Below are 26,251 nucleotides of genomic sequence, written 5' to 3' on the forward strand. Positions count from 1 at the left end.
CAATGTGTGGCATTTGTTGTTCTGTGAGCTTTTCTGTTGAGCATTTCAGCAAAGATTTGAAAGAGGATTTACTGTATAATCTTAGCCGACGGGGACCCAGTAGTAGTAAACAGTTGTTAAAGTCCAGTGTTAGCTACCAGTGTGTGTTTTCTGGGCATGTCCTTCACTTAAGAGGTGTTTTGACTGCCCAGCCTGTGGAAGGTGAAAGGGAGGATGTTTTCCTGTGGAATGGAGAAGTGTTCAGTGGCATAAAGGTTGAAGCTGAAGAGAATGATACTCAAATAATGTTTAATTACCTTTCCTCCTGTAAGAATGAATCTGATATTTTGTCACTCTTCTCAAAAGTCCAAGGTCCTTGGTCTTTTATGTATTACCAAGCGTCTAGTCATCATCTGTGGTTTGGTAGAGACTTCTTTGGTCGCCGTAGCCTGCTTTGGCATTTTAGTAACTTGGACAAGAGTTTCTGCCTCTCTTCAGTCGGCCCGCAGATACCCGGAGAGGCCAGTCAGTGGCAAGAAGTTCCAGCATCTGGAATTTTCAGAATTGATCTCAAGTCTGCTTCCATTTCCAAATCTGTGGTTTTAAAATTGTACCCTTGGCAATCTGTTTCTGGGGAGAATGTTATCAAGGAGTGTGTTAATAGCCTAATTCAGGTTTCAGCAGACTTGCCAACATTTGTATCAGTGGTAGCAAATGAAGCTGGACTACATCTGAAAGATCCTGTTGTTCCTTTAAATAGGACGTTGCGGCAAGCTCCCCTCGAGATGCCTCGAGGAACCATCGTCAGTGTCCCTCCCACAAGGGAAACGCTTCAGATGTTTCTTACTGACAGACACATGAAGGAAGTCGTTCAGCAGTTCCTCGAGGTCCTGAGTCTTGCAGTGCAGAGACGTGTCTCGTGCTTACCCAGGGATACAAACCTGACCCCCAGTGCGGCTTTGGAAATGGGCGCCAGGAGAGCAAACGTCGCAGTCCTGTTTTCGGGGGGCGTCGATTCCATGGTTCTTGCAGCCCTCGCAGACCTCCACATACCCCTGGATGAACCCATTGATCTTCTTAACGTGGCTTTTGCGACTAAAGAGAAGACCGTATTAGCAGGTTTTAACCAAAAGAGGAAAAACCAGAAAAGTCGTTATGAAACACCTTCCAAAGAATCCTCTGGAGATGATGCTACTGGCGGCGGGGACGGGGGCGTTGACAGACGATTCGGTGTGCCAGATCGTGTCACAGGAAGAGCGGGATTAAAGGAGCTACAAGCCGCTAACCCTTCCCGGATTTGGAATTTCGTTGAAATTAATGTTTCTTTGGAGGAACTGCAAGAATTAAGACGAGCTCGAATACGCCACTTGGTTCAGCCCTTGGATACAGTGTTGGATGACAGCATTGGCTGCGCAGTCTGGTTTGCTGCGAGAGGAGCTGGTTGGCTAGTGGCCCACGGCGACACGGGATCCTATCGGAGCAGTGCGAAGGTAGGGGATGCCAGGCACGCTGGACTCGGAATTTCCGAGACCTGATTTGGACCCTTTGAAGGTACTCACATTTAGGTTGCAAGAATATAGCATATCTTAATTGCATTTAATCTACAGTGCAATGTGTAAGACTTTTTAAAAATTGGGCATATTTTACTATTTTATGACTTCCCTTGTTTTTGTCAGAAAATGTTATGTTTAAGATAAATAACTTTTAAAGCTTTTCTTTTATTTGAGTTATTTCCTTTATCACATTGGGAGTGTGGTTTTCCTTAAACCGTCACAGGTGGTTCTTTCTGGAATTGGTGCCGATGAGCAGCTTGCGGGTTATTCTCGCCATCGTGTCCGCTTTCAGACACACGGAATGGAAGGATTAATTAAGGAAATTGAAATGGAGCTGGGACGAATATCTTCTAGAAACCTTGGTCGTGATGACAGAGTTATTGGTGATCACGGAAAAGAAGCAAGGTAATTCTACTTCCGTGAGTGCTGTGGGTAGTTCCGTAGAAACTCTAGACTGTAAGAGAAGATTTTAACGTTCCTTCTCTTTGGAGACCATTCACACGAATAGCAGTAGAGACAATAATGTCTCGGCCTCTGTCACAAACACTGTCCATCAGAGGGAAAGCTGGGGAGCTGTTGGGGAGCAGTTGTTTTCCAGAACTCATTGTCTGAGAAATGTCTTTTTGGTAACTTTCAAAGATAATACAATGACGTGATTGTTTTCCATGTTACAGTGGAAAAGACTGTAAAACTGAGGTAATGAAATGCTGAGAGAGAGTATTTCTAAAGGGTTGGGGTTTGTTTCAAATGTTTGCTTTCGTCCCAGTAAGAGCATAGGCCCTATTCCCACGCTTTCCCCTCCAGCGTGAGCGCACTGGGCTTTGTTGCCATGGACAGTCTGAGTCTGTGAGTAGCGATCCACACCCTCCGCTCGTCGGACGCAGTCTGGTCAGACATTGCAGATTACCTGAAAGTGTCAAAGAGATCAGGGCACTTTCATATGTATATTCTTTTTTTAATTCAGGGATTTATTTTTACCTCCAATGAATGTCTGATGGTAGTAAACAAATGCTTGAAGACAACTTTAAATTATGAAGGATAAAGAAAGAGATACTGTTTAGTTACAAAAAGCAGAAGGTTGTTCAAGTAGGTTAATTTATTAGGCGGTAGCTTATTTACAAGTGTGTAAGCACGTGAGAACAGAGAGTCCAGTAAGCTGTGGGAGAACTGGAGCACCGTAGTACAACACTCTAACACTTCCCTCTTAGCCCTGCTTCAGCTCTTCAGTATATATAGAAAATGTGTAAATTCTATATATATCGACTCTACATATATACAGACGTAATTTATACTTGTTACCATAATATAAAAACTATAAAATGTTTTCCTTTTGAAGGGTGTATGTATTTGAGAGAGAGACAAACTCAGTCTTTATTTCAGGTAGGTCATAGAAAATAATTTATTCTGTTTAGTAAAACTTAATATGATACCCTCATATAAAAGTGCATATGAAGAAAGTTTGAAACAACGAATACAGACTTGTGCTTTAACAAATAGGATAGTGGCTGGATCTAAATAATTCATTAATTATGTATCTTGGCATATATATTAACAGTGATCAATTAATTAGATTATCTTATAGAGAGAGATGTTTTTACAATTGATTCACTTTTATAAAATATTCCATATAACAAGTGCCTTTATCCTTTCTGGTCTCTCTGTGTAAGCTAGAATAAGATACAATAAAACAGAAACACTAATGTAACAGTATTGCATTTAAAGAATTGGAGGGAGAGTTTCAAAGTGTTAAACAAAAACGAGAATTTTATAGGAAGCTAGGGAAACCAAGAGGCAGAAAGTTTTTTTTTTTCAATCTAATACTTTGTTCTGTTACACCATTTGTCTCCGTTTAAAGGGCATACACGTACTCAAACAATTTTTTAGAAGATTTATTTATTTCAGAGAGAGAGCATGAGTGAGGGAGACGCAGAGGGGGAGAGAATCCTCAAGCAGACTCCCTGCTAAGCTTGGAGCCTCACATGGGGCTCAGTCCCCCAACCAAGCATCTCCTGAGCCAAAACCAAGAATCGGACACTTAACCAACTGTGTCACCCAGGCACCCCAATTTTATTTTAAGATTTATTTATTTCAGAGAGAGTGTGTGTGCAGGAGTGCAAACAGGGGAAAGGTGGAGGGAGAGGGAAAGCAGACGCCCTGCTGAGCACAGAGCCAGACTCAGGGCTCATTCCTGACTGAGAGATCATGACCTGAGCTGAAACCAAGAGTCAGACACTCAACTGACTGAGCCACCCAGGCGTCCCTAAATCATTTTGATGCTATAAAATTTTATCCTAAGTAAATGTTTCACAAGTTCAGGATTATAGAACCCTTCTATATTGATTTCATACCTCTAAAGTTTGTTTTCTTTTGACGTGATAGAGAGCACACAGATTGAGTAATTGAGTCAGGACTATACTTGTGGGACATCTGGGTGGCTCAGTCGGTTAAGCCTCTGCCTTCAGCTCAGGTCATGATCCCAGAGTCCTGGGATCCAGTCCTGCATTAGGTTTCCTGCTCAGCAGGGACCCTGCTTGTTCTTGTCCCAGCCCCCCCAAGTCCCCCCCCATCCCCGCTCAGGCTCTCTATCAAATAAATAAATGAAATCTTAAAAAAAGAAAAAAGACTGTACTTATTTTCAAGGTAAGGCATCCATCCCCAAAGAAACCTTGTGAAATAATTTGAGATTATTTGTTACCATAGGCCTAATTTATTTATTTTTTGAGGCAGAATTGAATTTATGTATTAGCCTATGTATAGCCTATGAATTTGTGTATAGCTTATGAAATTGAATTTATGTGTAGCCTATGTATTAAAATTAGTCACATGAAATATTTGTTAATGTGATTAAGTTTTAGCTGTAAAATTGTGTAAATAACCAGAATATTTTTAATTGAGAAAAACAGTGCCATCAAAAATTAATTTGATGCTATAAATTTTAACGTTGAATAAAACGTAAAAGAAAAATCATAACTTTTTTTAATACTTATGTGATTATATTTATGGTTCTATTTATCTGTTTATTTTAGATTTCCTTTTCTGGATGAAAATGTTGTCTCCTTTCTAAATTCCCTACCTGTTTGGGAAAAGGCAGACTTGACTTTGCCCCGTGGAATTGGTGAAAAACTAATTTTGCGTCTTGCAGCAGTGGAACTTGGCTTAACAACCTCTGCTCTTCTGCCAAAGCGGGCCATGCAGTTCGGATCAAGAATTGCAAAAATGGAAAAGAATCATGAAAAGGCATCTGATAAATGTGAAAGACTCAAGTCGTTTCCTTAGAAAACCTTTCTAGTGAAAAGGAGATTAAAGCATAATCCTTCACCATGTAACATTTACTGAATGATGATTATGTAAAAAGAAAACACTCTGTTGTCCTTTTATTAAATAATGCAATGATATGAAGGTTCATTACATGAATTTTTTACTTAGCTATAACAATATAACCAGCTGAGTCAGATTGACACTGGAGGAAAAGAGAGAATACTTGAACAACTTGGATATTTGAAGCTGTGACACTAACATCGCGCTGGGCTCTTTCATGGTAACGTCACACAGGCAACATTAAAGAAACCAGCTTTTACCAACTCTTTTCTTGGTAGCTATACCCAGAAATAACTCAATTTGTTGTTGTCCGGGGCCTGGTTAAACAGTGCTCTTTGACAGATGAGAAAACTAAGGTTTAGAGAGGCTGAACAATTTGCTTGAGGTTCTCACTCCTGGGCAACACTGGTTAGTTCTGTTACATCTCCTTAGGCAGCTGATTTTCCCACTCAGAACTTCAGAAGATTTTTAGCATTCTCCCATCCCCCAAATCTCTAGCCTCCCTCTCTTGGCCTCATTCTCAGCTCATGACCTGAGCTTTTCACAGAGAATCAGTCATCGGGACAGGAAATGCCTCCACTCGCCAACACCAGAACTTCTACCTTACCTGTAGGTACCCCCATCCTTTTCTCCCTTCTGGTCATTAGAAAGGGAGATGCGTCCACCCACCCATCGGATGGCTGTGTGGCCACCTGTTCTCCGTATCTCAACCCTTCTTGCCTTACAGGACCCTTACGCTCCTCTCTCCAGGATCTTCCACCTCTTCTCTGTAGGATCCTTCCTATCCTCATTTAAGGTGTTCTGGTCTACCCAACTTCAAATGCACATACGTGGTTCTGTATCTTCCTTGGCTTGTCACTTCAAGCCTCCCATCCACACTCACCATCTCCCTGTGTCATCTCCACTCCAGCCTGACATCCACCCACATGAGCTACGACCACCATACCAAGGTCATGGGTCCATCCCCAATTAGAGCTGACATCCTTCCTGGATCTGGACACACTTTGATTCTTTTCATCTCCATGGGAAAGCAGTTTTAGGATACTGACAAACAGAGGCCTGTGAGAGACTTCCACATGCCCTGAATTTATCCCCTGGGAAAAACCATATTTAGATACTAACCTTAATAGCTTTCATCCCTCTACCCGAGGGCAGACAACTTCCAAGTGTCTTTGTGATCCTGAGCACCAAATTGACATTGTTCCTATGAGAAATAAACTAACGGCTTTGCCCAGCAGCCTAGATTGAATATAATGAAGTAACTGTAGAGTTCAACACTAAAACATCTACCGTTGAGACGCTGATGACCATGTGGCCGGGACTCCTTCAGCAACTCTGCGTGGATCAACCCAGCTGAACTGCTAGGGAATTGCCAGGTCGTCTCTAGCAGAATGCTGTGTGTGCGGGTTTGCTGTGCTGTTCTGTTCCTGGAGAGCCTAATCTTTCAGAACCTCTTAGGACTTCATTCCATAAACCCTGGGATGAAGTTCTGTGTTAGTCCTTAGTTTTTCCAAGATTTGAAACACAGAACAAACCATCGGGTACCTGAGCAAAAAACATGTCCGTAGAAGAATTTATGTTGTACAAGTGCAAAGACGCAAATGTGTTACAGAAGCGGTGATATCTTTACGTCCCTGCCCTGGAATAGCAATCGCATCTAGCGTTCTCCCCACAGCAGCTACAATCGTGACGTGGTTGGACTAAGAAATGCTGCCCCCAAACCGTCACTAAAACATGCATGTTGGTACCCTCGGTCAAGAGTTTAAGTTGTCCCCCTCGAGGTAACAGCAGCAGTGAGGCTGGGCATTCCCTTACGAAGCGCTTCTCTTGCTTACGGGGGGATCTTGGTTCTCCTCCCGCCTCCCTGACTGCCGCCCTTTGTGTTCGTCGCTGTCTCTGTTCACTCCACCTGAACTTGAGACAGTAAAACCCTCAGGTTTACATCCTGGGTTCCGAACTTCCCAGTTTTCTCCCTTGGTGATTTCAGCCACTCCCCTGGTTTCACCCCGCTAAGCCTGCCCAGAGGTATGCACCACCGCAGCCTGCCGTTCTAGCCCGAACCCGACCTGTGCCGTCGAAGTATGTCTGGCATCTCTACTTGGTTCTCTCACACGTACGTCTGGGTCAACATGTCCACAGCTGAACTCTTCATCTTGCCCCGATTCCCCATTTCTCCGGACAGAATTTGGGTGTCATCTGGATAGCCACTTTCTTTCCGGGCCACCACCCCCCAGTCCGTTGCCACCGCATTGTTTCTGCAGGCTGCCCGCGCCCGCGCACCTCCGCCGCCGCACACGCGAGCTGTACCTCGTGTCTGCTGACACCCACGTGGCCTAAATCTTTGAAGTACAAAATCAGTACCTCGGTGACCTGGGTGATCAGGGCCTAATTTTGTGCCCATTGTCTCTCTAGTTCTTTTTTTTTTTTTTTTTCAATTTATTTATTTTCAGAAAAACAGTATTCATTATTTTTTCACCACACCCAGTGCTCCATGCAAGCCGTGCCCTCTATAATACCCACCACCTGGTACCCCAACCTCCCACCCCCCCGCCACTTCAAACCCCTCAGATTGTTTTTCAGAGTCCATAGTCTCTCATGGTTCACCTCCCCTTCCAATTTACCCAAATTCCCTTCTCCTCTCTAACGCCCCTTGTCCTACATGCTATTGGTTATGCTCCACAAATAAGTGAAACCATATGATAATTGACTCTCTCTGCTTGACTTATTTCACTCAGCATAATCTCTTCCAGTCCCGTCCATGTTGCTACAAAAGTTGGGTATTCATCCTTTCTGATGGAGGCATAATACTCCATAGTGTATATGGACCACATCTTCCTTATCCATTCATCCGTTGAAGGGCATCTTGGTTCTTTCCATAGTTTGGCGACTGTGGCTATTGCTGCTATAAACATTGGGGTACAGATGGCCCTTCTTTTCACTACATCTGTATCTTGGGTAAATACCCAGGAGTGCAATTGCAGGGTCGTAGGGAAGTTCTATTTTTAATTTCTTGAGGAATCTCCACACTGTTCTCCAAAGAGGTTGCACCAACTTGCATTCCCACCAACAGTGGAAGAGGGTTCCCCTTTCTCCACATCCCCTCCAGCACATGTTGTTTCCTGTTTTGTTAATTTTGGCCATTCTAACTGGTGTAAGGTGATATCTCAATGTGGTTTTAATTTGAATCTCCCTGAGGGCTAATGATGATGAACATTTTTTCATGTGTCTGATAGCCATTTGTATGTCTTGATTGGAGAAGTGTCTGTTCATATCTTCTGCCCATTTTTTGATATGTTTGCCTGTTTCATGTGTGTTGAGTTTGAGGAGTTCATTATAGATCCTGGATATCAACCTTTTGTCTGTTCTGTCATCTGCAAATATCTTCTCCCATTCCGTGGGTTGCCTCTTTGTTTTGTTGACTGTTTCCTTTGCTGTGCAGAAGCTTTTGATTTTGATGAAGTCCCAAAAGTTTATTTTCGCTTTTGTCTCTCTAGTTCTTGAAGCAAGGCTTTGTTTGGTTTCTCAGAAAGTTCGAGGACCCTCTCGGCCGGGTGCTTGAGCGCCCGTTGTTCCCCATCCCCCGACGCCTGCTCCTCCGACTCTGCTGGCGCAGCTCTCGGCCGGCCCCGTTTAAAACTCCCGCCTCCCGCCGCAGCCTTTCCCGGCCCAGGGTCTCGGTAGGTTTCCTTCATGGCTGTCCTGACACCTCCCAGTCGTCACCCTGTGTAAATGCAACCGTGTGGTTATCCGAGGGACGGGAAGCTCCCGGAGCTTGGGTGTGTCCCGCCCTCCGGGGTCTCCACGCCCCGGGCCTGGCTCATAATGCGCGTCGCAGAACCCCTCGCCGCGTGGAAGGGCGGGGATGCGGTGGGATTCCAGCCCGGGGTCCTCCGAGCCCGGCGCCGTCACCTCTGCCCCTTGGTTCTGGGTTTCCGTGGAAGCGAGACGTGATGGGGGAGCGCGGGGGCGGTCGCGGGAAGCTGGGCTGAGTCCTACCGGCCGCCGGGGCAGGGACACGTGGCCCGGACAATTCGGCAGCGCCCAGTGCCCCAGGCACTGCCCGCGGGCGCAGAGGGGCGGCCCCTGCGGCGGGCCGGGCCGTCGTCGCGAGGCCCCGGGGCTTCCACGCGTGGGCCCGGGCCGGAGGCGGAGGGTTCCCGGGAGCCTCCCTCTCAGGTCTCACGTGCCACGGCCCCCTCGCCCACGCGGGATCCTGAATGTGAGAGGCCGGTCCAGGAGACCAGACTACTGCCCCCGGCCCCGTGAATATTCTGGGGACCAGAGTGGACGCAGCTTCCTTCTCCTGGACAAGAAAACAATATTCCAAAGTAGGTTTCTTCCCTTCCCTTGTCCTCTCCCCTCTCTCGTGTCCCTATGGGCGTAGGTCTTGGGCCAGACCTGGGTTGGTTCTGATGCTTTAGGTGTGACACCCTAGGTACCTTCCGTAACCTTCCTAGTCTTCATGTCTGCGTCTACACAGCGGGGATACCAGTGCCTCTCTCGGAGGCTTGGGCTCTCCAAGTGTCCCCTCCGAACCAGCAGCATCAGCATCAGCGCTGACTTTTCAGAAATGCAAATTACCCAGCTCAACCCAACCGACTGGATCAGAAACTCTAAGCAGGGTCCAGCTGTGTTTCAATAAGCTCTAGATGGTTCCACTGCAGGGTGAGTGTTGAGAAGCACAATAAGAGAGGGGCCAATTAAATGAGATAACTAAAATATTATGTATAAAGAGCTGGGCAAGTAGTAGATGCTCAAAAAACAGTGGTTATGGTCATTCTTATTCCAAGAACAGAAAGGCAGTTAGTGACATAGAAACAGAAAGTTAAATCGGCTCTTCCTGTCTTTCCTTTTAAGCAGGTCTTTATTTTCTTGCTTTAAAAAAAAAAACTGAAAACAAAATAAAAATATACAAAAAGGCTTATATGTAGAAGTTTTAAAAACACACAAGCTCATAAATCCAGGGAACAGATTGGTGGTTGCCAAAGGGGGGTTGGGGGTTTGGTGAAGCTGGAAGGAAGTCAAAAGTGTAGACCTCCAGTTATAAAGAAAAGAAGTCATGGGGATGTAATGCATAGTGTGGCAACCATAGTTAATGATATTGCACTGCATTTTGAAAAGTTGCTGAGAGAGCAAATTCTTAAAAGTAGGTATCATAAAAGATTTTGTAACTATGCATGTTGATAACGTTAGCTGGACTTTTGTGGTGATCATTTAAAAATATATACAAATATTGAATCACTGTGTTGTAGACCTCAAACTAATGTTTATGACAATTACACTTCAATTGTTTAAAGTGTTACATGTTTAAAAAGATTGAAAACTATCATGGTTGACCATGAAGCAACCTACTAAAGACAAAGGTGCAGACGGATCTGAGAAATCCAACTTCATTAGCATGACAGATTTCACAGCCTGTCTTTTCCTTTCTTTCATTACAGAAACTTCAGAAAGGCCACCTACAATTAATAAGAAATGTTAAGACTGCCCAAAAAAGGCTTACCTAGATTTGATCAAATTCAAGATGAAGAAACCTACCTGGAAAACTTGGCGGTACAGAGAAACGCTTCTGCTTTTTTTGAGAAGTACGACCGGAGTGAAGTGCAGGAGTTGCTAACCACGGCCTTGGTCAGCTGGCTGTCGGCCAAAGACGACGTCCGCTCTCAGCTCGACCTCCCGTGTGGAATTATGACCCAAATGAATAATGTGGGTTTCTCCACTGCCATCCTGCTGACTCCTGTGGACCCAACTGCCCTCTTAGACTATAGGGAAGTCCATCAAATCATAAGGGAGTTGGCTGTTGGAATTTATTGCTTAAATCAAATTCCCTCAATCAGTTTAGAAGCTAATTACGATCAGAGTTCCTCTTGTCAATTACCACCCGCTTATTACGATACCAGAATTGGGCAAATTCTGATCAATATTGACTACATGCTGAAAGCATTGTGGCATGGGATATACATGCCCAAAGAAAAACGAGCCAGATTCTCTGAACTGTGGCGTACTATTATGGACATTGATCCAGACGGGAAGCCTCAAACTCAAAAAGATATTTTTGCAGAGTTTAGTTCTGCAGGTAAGAGAATCTAACATGTTTTATTTTTATTAGAAGCCATCTTTTTAATTTAAAAGTTATTTATCTTTGTCTCAGTTGGAGTTTTCAGTTTATACCTTTTGTTTTGCAGAGCCCACGTAGGAAAATCAGCAATAGAGCCAATAGTAGAATTAAAGTGCATGAGAAAAATCTCCAAACTTGGAAACAAAATGACTGTCAGATTGGATAGTCATTTACATCGCCGTTTTTATAAATCTCAAAAATGAATGATAGGAGAATTGAAGTTAAGGAGAGATGTGCATCAGCGAATTAAGCTTTGGTGTTTTAGTAGAATTTGGTTTAATGAGTATTTGTTCTTGGTTCACTAAATTTTTAAGCTCCTTCCTTCTTAGGCCATATTTCTCTAAAGTCTGTATATTCACAACAGATACCACTAAATCCTGGAGCATCTCCCCAGCAACTGACCACATCACTGCCTTAAACACTGGGCTAACGTGGATTTGCAAGGGATTCTGCAGGAGGAGGCAGACGGCTAAGAATCAGTCTGGCCACGTTAAACTTCATTTACCTCTCTGATTTGCAATTTACGAAACCATCAGCGAACACCACTTTTAAAAAACAGTCGTAGCCGCTGTAGAGAACAGAGCGTATCAAAATCTGGTCATATTATCTAGTTTTCTGTAGGGGATTTTAATTACGGAGGGTTTCTTATCTGAGTAATTCTTGGATCCTTTAATTTATTACATCAGGTTTGTGGGATGAGAGGATAGAAGGAAAACATATTCTTGCGATAGAAAAATGTGGAGGGGATAACTTTTAGTTAAAATACAAATAAATGTATGTATTTATTACTACAAATATATATATATATACTATATATACATATATTGTATATATATATGCTCATTTCACAGCACAACAGGTAAAATGGAATGGTTTTTGTTGTTTTCCTTATGCCTCTCCTCATCCCCCGTCCTTTATGTGCCACGGCCTTCTCCCCGCTCTTCCGCATTCCTCCCCAGGCTATAGCTCTTCATTTCTCACGGCTTGGATCAGACACAGCCTCTTCTCTTCTACACACCCTCTGTCGTTTTGTATTGAAATTACTGATTTCCTCTGTGCCCCTTATTAGCCCTTAAGCTCCTCTTCAAGAGCACAGAAAAGTATGTCTTCTCCTTCTTCGGAGTCCCCAGCACCTCACACTGTGGACGGCACAACGTAAACGTTCGGTGCCCGTGGAAATTAAGTGTTAATAACAACAGAGTGTGCGGGGAAAGGAACTGAAGAGACTCTTGGGTTTCTAGTTTGAGGCCCTGAGAGATAAATAGTTCCCTTAACCGCGAACGAAAGAAAGCGCATTTCAGGGACAGGGAAGGTGTTTGCTCTGGGAGTGTTTCTGGACCTTCAGATAAAGACATGCATCGGGCACAGAAAGAACGGAGTTCGGGAGCAAAAGCAGGGTAGGAGGCCAGACTAAAAGAAATTAACGTAGAGGTCGACACAACGGGATCGTGTGTTTCCCCTAATTCATCCTCCAGATTTAGTTATAACCAGTTTTTTAAATTAAATCCTTTCTCATTTTTTACTTTCTTATGACTTTGTACATATGATTTGCATAACATGTGATCACATTTCCTTTCTTTTTTTAAATTTTTTATTTTGTTTATTTATTTATTTGACAGAGTGAGAAAGATCACAAGTAGGCAGAGAGAGACAGAGAGAGAGAGGGAAGCAGGCTCCCCGCTGAGCAGAGAGCCCGATGCGGGGCTCGATCCCAGGACCGAGATCACGACCTGAGCTGAAGGCAGAGGCTTTAACCCACTGAGCCCCCCAGGGTCCCCCACATGTCCTTTCTTTAATACCTTCACATTCTTTGTGCCATGAGCTGCCTCACGTAAGACATCAGCTCCGGCTCCGGCTCCGTCCGCAGGTCCCCGCGGTACCGTCCGACGTCCGGAGCAGCAGGTGCATCTCCGCTGGGACGTCCCTCTCCCCCGCCCCCGTTTCTATGGGAACCGATGCTCCTCGCGACCCTTCGCTGTCTGGCTCTCCCGAGTCCTTCCCCGCGCTCCGCCCTCCGCCGCTCTGCCCCGCCCTCCGCCCCGCCCTCCGCCGCTCTGCCCCGCCCTCCGCCGCTCTGCCCCGCCCTCCGCCCCGCCCTCCCCACCCCTCCCCCGCCTTTCCTCGTCCCCCTTCCTCGTCCTCCCGGTTCTCGTGGCCGCACAAGCTCGGGGTCGCTTCGGGCCGTCCAGGCGCGGCGGGGGCGTCGCGCTGCGGGGTCGGGCCGGAGCCTCGGCCGCTCGCGGGGAGCGTCTCCCCAGACGCCGCACCTGCCGTCTTTCCGCTTCGGTCCATCCGTCCCGCGGCGTCCGGCCTGGACCGAGGGGGGGCCCGGCCAAGGCGGGGCAGGAGCGTGGGGTCTCCCGCGCGCAGACCCTCCCCGCGCGGATTTCCGCTCGGCGGCTCCAGCCCTGCCGGGGAGGGGAGGGGCGGGGCGGGGCGGGGCGCGCTGGGGGAGGCGGCCGGGGTTCGCTGCGCCCTAATCGCGCTCGGAGCCGACCTTTCCTGCCCCTCCCCCCTTTTTTGGTAATTCTAACCCGGGGACCCGCCCCCGCAGGTTCCACGCTCCCACCGCCTCCTCCTTCCCCTGCTGTCCTTGGGGGCGGGGGCGGCGGTCACTCCGGCTCAGGGACCCGCGGGCCGGAGGGTCCACGACCGTCCGGGTTCCCGGCCCTCGTGCTCGGCCGGCGAGAGGCCCCGCGGCCGCCCCGGGCCCGAGCGTGCGGCGTCAGCAGGTGCGCGCGCTCACGTGCGGATCTTCTTTTTAGAAATACTTCAGTACTTTTCGGGAATACTTCAATTTCTTTGTAATTTCTTAATTTAACCTTTGCAAGAGGGAAGTGAATCATAGTAGCCGTTTAAAAATCCAAGTATATTCTGGGGCGCCTGGGTGGCTCGGTGGGTTAGGCCGCTGCCTTCATCTCAGGTCATGATCCCAGGGTCCTGGGATCGAGCCCCGCATCGAGCCCCGCATCGAGCCCCGCATCGAGCCCCGCATCGAGCCCCGCATCGGGCTCTCTGCTCAGCAGGGAGCCTGCTTCCCTCTCTCTTTCTCTCTGCCTGCCTCTCTGTCTACTTGTGATCTCTGTCTGTCAAATAAACGAATAAAATCTTAAAAAAAAAAATCCAAGTATATTCTAGCTTTTATCGTCTGTTTCTTTGTTTTGTTTTGTTATTTTGTTTGTTTGTTTTAATACCTTTGGGGAAGGACAAAAAGGAGAGAGAAAAGGAGGCACATGGAGGTATTGTTTGCATTTTTAAGGCAGAAATGTTAGACTCCACATTTTCTACCAAGACATATTTTATGATTCCATGCAGTTTTCTCAAGCTTAGATGAAGGGTAGCGTTAAAAGTGTACCTGTCCTTAAAAAGACAATTTGACAACAAGGAAGTGCTTAATTTCATCATAAATAGGAAGAAAATGTAATACGAAATTTGTCACTTATAGAGTAAAATCAAGTTTTAATTCTTATTTGTTTCATCCCAGTTACCAAGAAAGCTCTCTATTATGTATATTTAGCTTCTGATATCAGCAAAAACAAGAAATATGTAATAGAAGACTTGAAACAGCCGATTATACTTTCAGTCAAATGAAAAGTTGAATCTCTGCTTAAAGAGGGATCACATTTTTTTGTTCTTCCATAGTTACTGTGATTAAATATGAGACATTGTATCCATGGTATTGGGTTTCATGCTTCCAAAGGGAATGGGAATCTATCCTCAATCTACAGGCTTCCGTCTTTCTTTACTCTGCTGAGTTCCCACTCATCCACTTGCTTTTCATCTTTAACAAATTTTTTGGCATCTCATTATCCCTTTATTGTCACTTTAGTAGGATTTCAAGATGAAACCCAGTGTTCAGTCTTCTCTGTTTATCCAGAAGCCAAGTACGATGTTTCACTATCTACTTTTTTCTTTGCTGTCAAGGCCTGACTGATGTCACGAAGGACCCAGACTTCGATGGGATCTATGACGAAGACATGAATGAGGATCCCACGTACGATCCCAACAGCCCTGAGGAAAAAGCTGTTTTTATGAAATATGCTGAAAGCATTATGCTGAAATTAACGTTCAGTACCACACAAGTTCAGCAGTATGAAAATGTTTTTATATTTGAAGCAGCCTATTGGCTTACAAATGCTATAAAATGTACTCAGGACTATCTTGATATTTGTACCTACCAGAGGCTACAGCAAAGATTGTATCTCCAGAAAAAGATTATTCAAAAACACTTTGAGAAGAAAAAAGAAGTCAGAAGAGGGATAGGATACCTAAAGTTAATATGTTTTCTGACTCCATTTTTATTGAGTTTAAAAAAGAAGATGAAAGTTCCATATTTAAGTAGTCTGCTTCCGCCTTTTTCTGGTAAGTGTATCAATAAAAATCAAATATAAAATAATTACATATATATACACATATATATATAAATTTTATATTTAAATTAAACTTTGTAGTAGGTGTGTCCAGGCATATAACCTTGCTGTAGCCTGTTAGGAAACAAAATAAAACAAAATTCAATGTCTCCAAGGTAGTTAAAAATATTTGCCATATGTACATAGTGCTTGGTATATATTTATACCAATTATAAGGCCTATTAGGAGACTTAAAACAAATTCTGAGAAGAATAGGGAAATATGCGTGTTCATTATGGGCATATGATACACTGTGACTGTATCATATCTGATCTGTAAACCTATAAATTCAAGGCACTTCTATTAAAATCCCTATCATGTTTTTCATGGAAGTTTATAAATTGATTCTGAAATTATTATGGAGCAGTAAAGGATCATGAATGGTGTTACATTTCTGAAAAAGAGACAAAAACATGTTTTAAAACTTTACTAGTGTGTTAGCACTGTTATGCACAAACCGATGTGAGAGACTAAAGAACTGAAATAGGACCATACTTGCATTGACTCTGACACGTCGTGCAAACTGTTCCCTGCACCCAGAGTAGCACACAATTTATATATTTCCATTGGTGCCCAAACATGTAGGCTTATTATGGTGGACTTTCTACAGATGGCAAGTTTTCAGTAGAAATTTTGCAGGTCATTTAATGAAAATTTGTCTCCTGAGCATTGAAATGGTAAAAATTATTACCCTTATCCGTGAACTACTTAAAAATGGGCTCATGACCATTCTGATCCTGGGGTGGAGGTAGGAGGGTGGGGCGTACGGAACCAAGAAGCCCTTGATTAAAGAGAATATTAGCTGTAACTGTAATGTTTTATTACTTAGATTTTTGGAAGCAAATATGACTCAGTATTAATAGTTCAAAGTGGTAATATTCAGATGTTATATTTATTCCTTGAACTTTTCTGTGCCGTTTACATTTCTCAAAATACATTGTATGCTTTACATTGATGAAACCATATTCTGCTCTTAAATCAAAATTCTGGACAAACCTAATCATTACTGGAGTTTTAGAAAATTATTTTTGTAAAATAAATGTATGTGTGGTTTTATGACTTTCAAAAAAGTGAGCTGGTTATTTTTGTCCATGAGAAATACTTACCTATTTCTTTTTAATGTCTCTTTTTACCTGAGCCAGCTCAGGTTACGTGTTTTTGTTTTTTTTTTTACACTTAGCCCAAGATTCTCTGAGACATAGTTTCAAATTTTTCTGACAATTGGAGGTAATATATAAGTCTTGAACTCACACGTAGAAATCATTAAGTAGAATAATGTTTTGGCTGTTCTCTTGAAATGTCTTTACAATGAAACTATAGAAAATGCCCAAAATGTATGATACAAATATATTTTCATGTTTTAAATATATACTAAGGTAATGATTTTAGAGACTAAAATTGCCAAGATATTCATTTAATGTGGATTTTTTTCCACTTGGTTTACGTAAATTAGAATCTAAATCTTTGGGGTGCCTGGGTGGCTCAGTGGGTTAAGCCTCTGCCTTCAGCTCAGGTCATGATTCCAGAGTCCTGGATCGAGCCCTGCATCGGGCTCCTTGCTCGGCAGGGAGTCTGCTTCTCTCTCTGCCTCTGCCTGCTTGTGCTCGCGCTCTCTCTCTCTCTCTCTCTCGCTTGCTCTCACAAATAAATAAATAAAAGCTCAAAAAAAATCTATTTATTAAAAATATGATTGTATATATGCTGTTTTCACTTTTTAAATTAAAGTTTGTTTTCGTTTTTGGAGATGACAAGGTCAAGACAGAACGAGAATTGCCTCCGTTTATTTATGGACGAGATTTTAAATGTCAGCATTTTCACTACAAAGAGGATCAATATTTTCATGTTCATGGAGGAGTTGAATTTGATATCAGCACACCTTCAATTGAGAATGCTTTAGAAGATTTTAAGGTTTTAATAGTTATTGTTTCTGAAATGGTTTGTTACTTCACAACTCCTTTATCTTATTCTCCATCAACAAAAAGTCTCTGTTGGTACCGGCACTAGGCCAGTCTCCAAGTGATTATCTACCTAACTCACGAATCTTTTCATGTATCATGTAACATACATGAATTTAAGTGCAAACTATATCCGAGGTATGTTAGGTGTCAGAGATGACACGATAAATAAGCGAAGTGCACCTCTCCTTACAGAATTCGTAGGCCTCTAATGGACCATATGTGCCCTAAAATAATCAGAGTATAGTAAAAATCCTCAACATTCACTACATATTCCTCCATTTTCCTCAACAGTTAGTATTAGAAAAGAGATCCTCTAGAGTTTGGGAACAATAATTTAATCTAGAGTTTCATATAAACATAACATTTGAATTATCATTGCTTTTCTACCTTCTTTACATTACCTTTTATATTTTTTTCCTCACTCCTGAAGTAAGAATTGGATACATGCAGTTATCATTAAGGTCTGGTGGGATATTATATTTAAAAAATTAACATTTACAAGTATAAAATTTTATCTGAAAGAAACCATAATTGTTTAGACTTGTTTAACGATATATCTTTAGTAACAGAACCTATATTTTAGAACAATTTAGAAAAAATACGGAATTGTGCTGCCAATGCATTTGTGGAAGATTCGGTTTACAAGGAACATTACTCCATACCAGTCCTGGAACTTAATGGAAAAAGGTAAGGAACTTTCGGTAATCATTCACAGTAGCACAACTTGTTGAAAGTTAGAAGAAAACAAGGAAAGTGTCAAAATGCCAAGGCTAACTTAATACCTCAGCACAGAGATGCTAGAACAATAACTTCCATGAATGAAATCCAGACTCAACAAAATATTAAATAGTGTATTTATTACGTCATGCTCTTTGGTATTCTGTATAACAGCCCTTAGCGATGGGGACTGGTTCTTGAAACTATCACTGCATTTACATGGGGATGGAGGTGGGGATCAAATCCTGTGGGTCCGTGGAAGGGCAGTGGACTCAGCACAGAGAACAGGATTTATTTTTTTTTATTTTTATTATTTTTTTATTTTTTAAGATTTTACTTATTTATTTGACAGAGATCATAAGTAGGCAGAGGCAGGCAGAGAGAGAGAGAAGGAAGCAGGCTCCCCGACGAGCAGAGAGCCCGATGCGGTGCTCGATCCCAGGACCCTGGGATCATGACCTGAGCCAAAGGCAGAGGCTAAACCCACTGAGCCAACCAGGAGCCCAGAGAAATAGGATTTAAACTCCTCTTCCTGTTCTGGGTCTTGTTATGCCTGTCATCTTTTTTTTTTTTTTTTAAGATTTTATTTATTTATTTGACAGAAAGAGACACAGCGAGAGAGGGAAAGTAGGAGAGCAGGGAAAGTAGGAGAGGGAGAAGCAGACTCCCATCGAGCAGGGAGCCTGATGCAGAGCTCAGTCCCAGGACCCCAGGGCCATGACCTGAGCCAAAGACAGACACCTAATGACTGAGCCACCAGGCGCGCCTGTGCCTGTCACCTTTTTTTTTTTTTTCAATTTATTTATTTTCAGAAAAACATTATTCATTATTTTTTCACCACACCCAGTGCTCCATGCAAGCCGTGCCCTCTATAATACCCACCACCTGGTACCCCGACCTCCCACCCCCCCGCCACTTCAAACCCCTCAGACTGTTTTTCAGAGTCCATAGTCTCTCATGGTTCACCTCCCCTTCCAATTTACCCAAATTCCCTACTCCTCTCTAACGCCCCTTGTCCTCCATGCCATTTGTTATGCTCCACAAACCTTTTGAAGCTGGATGTTTCTCTAAGTTTTGCTAGGGTCTTTTATGTATTATGTCTTGGATTTTCCTATCTTAGACGCTGAAGTTTGGAAATATGGAAGGTAGAGCTGAGGCATTGTCATTAGGAGGTAGAGACTTGAGATTCAAAAGCATATAGAAGAAGTTTTTTCACCTTTTTTTTAAAATTTCATTTATTCATTTGACAGAAATCACAAGCAGGCAGAGGCAGGCAGAGAGAGAGAGGAAGGGAAGCAGGCTCCCTGCGGAGCAGAGATCCTGATGTGGGCTCGATCCCAGGACCCCAGGATCATGACCTGAGCTGAACGCAGAGGCCTTAACCCACTGAGCCACTCAGGTGTCCCTCATCTTGTTTTTTAAGTCGTGAAAGTGATTTTTTTTTAAAGATTTTATTTCTTTATTTGACAAAGAGAGATCACAAGTAGGCAGAGAGGCAGGCAGAGAGAGAGGAGGAAATAGGCTCCCCGCTGAGCAGAGAGCCCGATGCGGGACTCGATCCCAGGACCCTGAGATCATGACCCGAGCCGAAGGCAGAGGCTCAACCCACTGAGCCACCCAGGCGCCCGTGAAAGTGATTTAGAGAACAGGACCAAGTCTAGAACTCTGAAGAACAGCCGCTTTTAAATGGGGTGGAGAGAAGCAGGGGAAAGAGCAAAGGAGACTGACAAGGAAAGATGCAGGGAGCACGACCAGGAAAGCATGGGAGCATGGAAGCCAAGTGGGGAGAATTTTCAAAATATGGGAATAGTTGAAAGCCTCAAATTCAGGAAAAGGCCCAGTCAACTTAAGATTGAAGAGAGCACTGAACTTAGCAATGCCTCGGTAAGGAAGCTGGTTCTGGTTATAGGCTCGGTGTGGTGGGCCGAGGGGTGAAATCGGGGAGAGTTCATGGGATGTGAAGAAGTAAAGACAACGATTTGAAGTTTCTGCCAGGACGCGTGGCAGTGAGGCAGGGACCAGAAACAAGGCAGAGGGAGACGCAGGGTAAACAAGGAGAGGTGGATCATCCCATCAATTCTGCCTGAATGTGCACACGGTGCTAGGGATGAACTCAAAGGGCCTGGGGCTGGTGGCCGCCCTGGTTTTGGAGGGAATCAAGCAACAGAGCTCGCGCCTCTAGAATCGACAGCTGGTGTGCGTCTCCCCGGAGGAGGAACCCCCTCGCTCAGGGACCCAGCACCTGCTGATAGGCTCCACGTACAACCCTCGCGAAGCTGGACAGGATCCCGGAAGCCCCTCTGAATAACACTCGATTCTCCCGGGCGTGGGGTCTGGCTGGGCGCTAAGATCCTGGGAGCGCAGGGCGTCGGGGGAGAGGAAAGCTGCGCTTGGGAGAGGCTGTTGGGGGTGAGGGAGCCTGGCTGGCATCAGCACCCTGACTGCTGCTGAGCCGGAGGGGACCAGTCCCACTGTTGCCCTGGGATGCCGTGGCGGAATGAGCTCTGCTTCTGACTAATGCAAGCATCTGGTCAGCAGGGTTGGTGACCCGCAGTTAGCTGGATTTGAATTTGCAGACTTGCAAAACCAGCAGGAGCTCCTTTCTCAGACCCAGGCGAGTGCACTAATAGTATTTTCCCGGTACCCGTACCAGGTACTAGAGAACACTCAGTTTCAGAATTCCCCCCCCACCGACATAGTGTTTCCTCGAGATCCCAGATGCTCATTCAGCGCTCAGGTGCTGTGACGTCCCCTCATTCCCGTCTGAGCTCTCCGTAGGGACCCGCTGCTGGGACCCGGATGCTCAGCAGGCCCCGTGAAGGCAGCTCAACCCGAAGGCCCCTGCATGAACGATGCAGTTTCTCCTGGTTGTGGGTTCGCGTCCCCTCTGGCCAGGCTGCTGCTCACGTGTTCTGAAAAGCGGCGTCAGCTGTGAGACGTGTTGAGGCCCATCCACTGAAGTAAGGAGAATTTCTCTCCTAATTTTCTTGGTTTCGAGGAAGTGCTGCCTTGAACCCCTAATAATTTGGTGCAAAAACATCTTTTTTGGTCATTTTGCTTATAGTCATTCTTTTCTGTGATGTAGAGATCATTCTGTATTGGCGCTGGACCAGAGAATAATCTGAATGAATGATTGAAAACAGGCCACCTTATCTCCCCTCTTTGCTTTTAAGGGCCTTGTTACTGGACTGAACTCGCGTGGGTTGATATTCTCTTTCCTCGGAGTGGTTGATCTCCTAGGACACCCCAGGTCCCTTAAGAAAATAGGATCAGTTCCACTGGCCTTCCAGGCATGCCTGCAAACATTTCAGTCCTAGACTGTTTGGGCTCAGGTTGGGTTCTCCTGCCATACCAGAATCAAAACGTAGGGACCACAGTCAGATACTCAGGACTCGGCCACCCATAAAAGTACAAGAACTCATGAATTATTAAGGTGACGATGACCAAAGCAAAAAGATTAATTTATACCAGTACTAAAACATCCTATTTTATCGATACGGAGAGCAGACCAGCCTTGTGACACTGCTGTGGGTATTAGGAAGCAGGTGGCAGGGGTCTATCAGGAAACTGTGGTGCAGGAAACTCCTCAGAAGCTGGGTGCCGGTTTCCAGGGAAGAGCATGAATGCGGTCATTGTATGAGGCTCCGTCGTAGCCGTGACGGCACAGAAGGTCTGAGTAAGAACAGTGGTATGTCGCTCTGCAGGACCTGGACGAGGGCTCCCTTGTGGCGCTGGCCTTGTGGGCTTTCTGTGCTTCCAAGGTCATCTTTTTTTGGGCCAGTGCACACTGTGGATCCACCCTTGGGTGGGGAGGGTGGGTCACGAAATTCTGTGGTAGAGACCATCTCAGGGTATAGCCACCTTCACCCCCTCTTTCTTCTCCAGTTTCTAGGGTAGGATAGGCCCCTGCTGATTCTCGATTTGTATTGGATAAGTAAATTGAATTTCTAGAAGAAATCAACCCACATTCCCCTGGTGTTTGTTAAATGTATAAGTCTGTTGCATTGCCTCAGCAGTGATCGAAGAGTACAGCAGTGAGTACGGGGGCCCCAGGGGTAATCAGCAACTCCTAACCCCATAACAGTTTACCACAGCTAGAGCCGGCTCTGGGGAATCATAGAGAGAAGAGGTGTAGGCACTGGGACTCTATGGTGTGCCACTGGGCCACTCAGAGACCAGAGGATATCCTCAGTGTGATCCCCTATGACTACATCTACGGAAGCAGGCATCTGGGACCTGGCGTATCTCTTTGTGGTGTCTACTCTGAGCGGTGTATATGACACCGAAGGAAGGTGAGCTATTTTCTTCTAGAAATTTAGTTTAGTTATCCACTGTAAATCAAGCATCCGAATGTGACTCATACAGCTCCTTAAGGCTCTAGAAGCTATCCTTACTGTGGTGTGAAAGCCTTCAGATCCGGGTAAGATTCAGAGCGCCTGTCCCCGATTCCGGAGGCTGGAGGCCAGGGAGTCAGGCCAGCCCTCCGTCATGAAGGCGGCACCTCTGCAAGCCAGGGCCCACGGGCAAGGTGAAAAGTCCCATCCCCGGACCGGCACTGTATTTGCAGGATGTGGGTGAGGACAGCCTTAGTTTGTATTTGTGGTCTAGTGTCCTCGTCGGAGGAGAGCGTGGTGGCTGGGGAGAATGACAACCTCAGATGAATGTGACTAGGTCCTCAAATATGCACCACGCCTGCAGAAGTCTGCTGTGTTCAGAAAGCTGGGATGGAAGTGAAGGTCAAGGAAGAGAGGATATTAACCTCTGGCTAGTTCATAACATAGTATTTCCCTAAGACCTTCCTTTTCAATCAAGTACAATTTAAACTACAGTTTTAGGGGCGCCTGAGTGGCTCAGTGGGTTTAGCCTCTGCCTTTGGCTCCGGTCATGATCTTGGCGTCCTGGGATCGAGCCCCACATCTGGCTTTCTGCTCGGCAGGGAGCCTGCTTCCTCCCTTCTCTCTGCCTGCCTCTCTGCCTACTTGTAATCTCTCTCTCTGTGTCAAATAAATAAATAAAATCTTAAAAAAATAAAAAATAAAATAAACTACAGTTTTATATTTAATTATTATAGAAAAAATATGGTTTAGTCAGCATAGAAAAAAAGTAGCAAATTACTTCAAAGTCAGAAAGATTTATCTTTTTTCTTCATGTTTTTATAGCTACTACGTGATCTGTTTTGAACTTGAAGCTTTCTATCATCAACTCTATAAGACAAAATGGTGGGGAGCCATAAATGAAGTCGTGAACAGTCTGAAACCAAAAAGGCTTCCACTAACAGATGCTCAATTACATGAACAATTTAAGAAAAAATTTGGCTTCAAAAAAGCTATGAAATGCAAGGTATTTCAGTAATTATGACATAATTTAGTGTACATAATGTGTTATAGATAAGTGTATGTCTCAAATTTCTATCTTAGGGATAAATATTAGGTTAAATAAAGTTTTCGATGTGAAATAAAAACTCCACATTTCAGCAGCTTAGAAGCTATATAATTTTGGATTATAGATCTCTGGTAGGTTACAAAGTAATCTGTTAATGAACCGCATCGTGGACAATCCTCATAAAGGCTCGTGCGCACTGACTGCTGCTTTTGTGTGCCAGGCGCTTCCTAAATCCTTTTAACAAAGTTTCTCAAGGTACTCGGACATTGTTATCATTCCTGCTTTACATGTGAGAAATTTGACATGCAGCGAGTTAAGGATCTTTCCCAAATCACACTAAATGGCAGAGTCAGGCTTCAGTCCTGGGACCCAAACTTGAGGAACAAACTTGTCATCCTGAATCAGATTTCTGTACCTGTTTCAACAGGCCTTGAAGGACGGCTTCTGGAACTGGAAGTGGTGAGCTCACCCACTTTAATGGATCCACTGGCCTTTATTTACCATGTATTTGTCTCAATGTCCATAAATTTAAAATTTTAATGAGCTCTTTTAAAACATTTTTTATTTTTTTCATTTCTTTTCAGTGTTCCAGAATTCGTTGTTTATGCACCACACCCAGTGCTCCATGCAATCCATGCCCTCCTTAATACCCACCACCAGGCTCACCCAACCCTCCACCCCCTCCCCTCCAAAACCCTCACTTTGTTTCTCAGGGTCCACAGTCTCTCATGGTTTGTCTCCCCCTCCAGTTTCCCCCAACTCCCTTCTCCTCTCCATCTCCCCATGTCCTCCATGCTATTCCTTATGCTCCACAAGTAAGCAAAACCATATGATAATTGACTCTCTCTGCTTGACTCATTTCACTCAGCATGATCTCCTCCAGTCCCGTCCATGTTGCTACAAAAGTTGGGTATTCATCCTTTCTGATGGAGGCATAATACTCCATAGTGTATATGGACCACATCTTCCTTACCCTTTCGTCCATTGGAGGGCATCTCGGTTTTTTCCACAGTTTGATGACTGTGGCCATTGCTGCTATGAACATTGGGGTACAGATGGCCCTTCTTTTCACGACATCTGTATCTTTGGGGTAAATACCCAGTAGTGCAATTGCAGGGTCATAAGGTAGCTTTATTTTTAATTTCTTAAAGAATCTCCACACTGTTTCCCAAAGTGGCTGCACCAACTTGCATTCCCACCAACAGTGTAAGAGGGTTCCCCTTTCTCCACATCCCCTCCAACACACGTTGCTTCCTGTCTTGTTAATTTTGGCCATTCTCACTGGAGTAATATGATATCTCAATGTGGTTTTGATTTGAATCTTAATTTTAAAATATTAAGTAGTCAATATGTCTCAAAGAAGAGTGTCCTGTTTTTACATTTCTATTTTGAGACCTAGAGCAAAGAAGAAAAATTTTATTTCTGTAGCTATATGTTTCTAGTTTCTAGGTTTCTAAATCAGATTGTTATTAAATCAAAAAAAGAGCCCAGTGATCTCCCTTTGTTTAAGTATTTCAGAAAGAAAACTGTCTATCCCGTTTTAATTGTCTTCAAAGAAAATTCTACAACTTCTCCCTAAAAAGTAGTGGAGGGAAAAAAAACTTCCCAAAAATATTTTTTAAATTTCTCAGAGTTTTTTATAGTTCTAATAATTTTAATCATTCTTCAGTGGAGACACTTTCCACATGGATCTTGTGAAAATTCTACCCTAACTGGGTACCAATCCTGTGATAATATTAATATATATTTATTTTGTTATATATTAACATTGTACTTATTGTAAGTATGTTAGTATGTTTATTGTTCTTTTTTTTCTTTAAGCTACACTTGAGGTGTATTTTGAAAAAATTTACTCTGACCCTCTTAATCATTTTAGAGCATCCCATTTGGGATGAAGTCTGCTGTCGAAAGAGGATTGTCTGCTGTTTTCCATACATTTAGCCGTAAAACCTCAAGCTTGACCATCAACATTTCAGACGAATCAGGTTATGCCATTTTCCATCACGCTGCCCTGCACAACCGAGTGGCTATCATATGTCAGCTGCACAATGCGAACTTCAACGTCAACCAGAGACGCTTTATTATGTTTAGCCAAGGTACCATGAAGTTTCTACATTTGAAACTGGTTTTCTTTTACTTACTTGCCTGATTCAGAATGAAGAATGCATGTTGACGTTGGCGCACGATTAAAGTGTGGCATTGAGACCCAGAGCAAAGCTGAGGTTTGGTTTCCCTTATTTCAGAAGGGGTCCTTTTAGTTTTCTAAGCGTATCCCTTATTGCTGTCCTGTATAGTATTATTCATTGGTTTATTGTGTCTCCCTCACTTGACCATAAGCTCCTCACAGGCAGTGATTTGGTTTACTTCGTTTGCCATGTTATTCGAGTGCCCAGAAGAAAGCCTCAGGAAGTGGATGCTGGGTGAGTGCCTGGTTGGACGGATGCAGGGTAGCACCTGGTAATCACTGGGATGATTAATATACAGTGGTGTACTGTAGCAATTCAGAGAAAAGGTAGATAAATGGAGAACCCAGCAGGACATCCATTTCTTATCCTCAAGTTCTCAACCAGGGAACAGTTTCTTCATGATACCTAAAAAATTATAATGAATAACAAAAAATTCATCCATAATAATAATTTTTTAGATTAATGGGCCCCTTAAGGCTAACTTAGTTTTGACTTTAAAAAGCCATTTTTCCTGAGTATTAGATATGCATACCTATATATGTGTTCGTTGGAATAAATTTAACCAGTATAAAAATGATAATGTTGAAAATGAAAGCAGAAGTCCTCCATAACTGAAGAGGGCATTAGAGAT

General features: G+C 44.0%; 2 protein-coding genes across 3 annotated transcripts in view; both read left to right on the forward strand.

Annotated features, from left to right (window-relative positions):
- Positions 1 to 2: 2 nt before the first annotated feature.
- ASNSD1 (asparagine synthetase domain containing 1) lies at positions 3 to 4,927 on the forward strand. 2 transcript variants are annotated; one of them, XM_044241144.1, is made up of 4 exons: positions 3 to 1,469; positions 1,756 to 1,937; positions 2,869 to 2,912; positions 4,559 to 4,692. In XM_044241144.1, the coding sequence occupies exons 1-4, from the start codon at positions 3 to 5 to the stop codon at positions 4,594 to 4,596; spliced, it is 1,731 nt and encodes a 576-aa protein (XP_044097079.1). In that variant the 3' UTR covers positions 4,597 to 4,692. The 2 variants fall into 2 exon arrangements, with proteins under 2 accessions (XP_044097079.1, XP_044097078.1); XM_044241143.1 differs by lacking the exon at positions 2,869 to 2,912 and having other exon boundaries at positions 4,559 to 4,927.
- A 5,398-nt stretch (positions 4,928 to 10,325) lies between these two features.
- ANKAR (ankyrin and armadillo repeat containing) overlaps positions 10,326 to 26,251 on the forward strand; it is a 63,102-nt gene continuing 47,176 nt past the window's right edge. Inside the window, exons 1-6 of the mRNA XM_044241146.1 lie at positions 10,326 to 10,926; positions 14,893 to 15,330; positions 17,122 to 17,285; positions 17,919 to 18,022; positions 23,212 to 23,392; positions 25,311 to 25,530. Coding sequence (XP_044097081.1) covers positions 10,326 to 10,926; positions 14,893 to 15,330; positions 17,122 to 17,285; positions 17,919 to 18,022; positions 23,212 to 23,392; positions 25,311 to 25,530 — 1,708 coding nt within the window. The remainder of the gene's footprint in view (positions 10,927 to 14,892; positions 15,331 to 17,121; positions 17,286 to 17,918; positions 18,023 to 23,211; positions 23,393 to 25,310; positions 25,531 to 26,251) is intronic.

Source organism: Neovison vison, chromosome 3 (genome assembly GCF_020171115.1).
Source record: "Neovison vison isolate M4711 chromosome 3, ASM_NN_V1, whole genome shotgun sequence".
NCBI lineage: Eukaryota > Metazoa > Chordata > Mammalia > Carnivora > Mustelidae > Neogale > Neogale vison.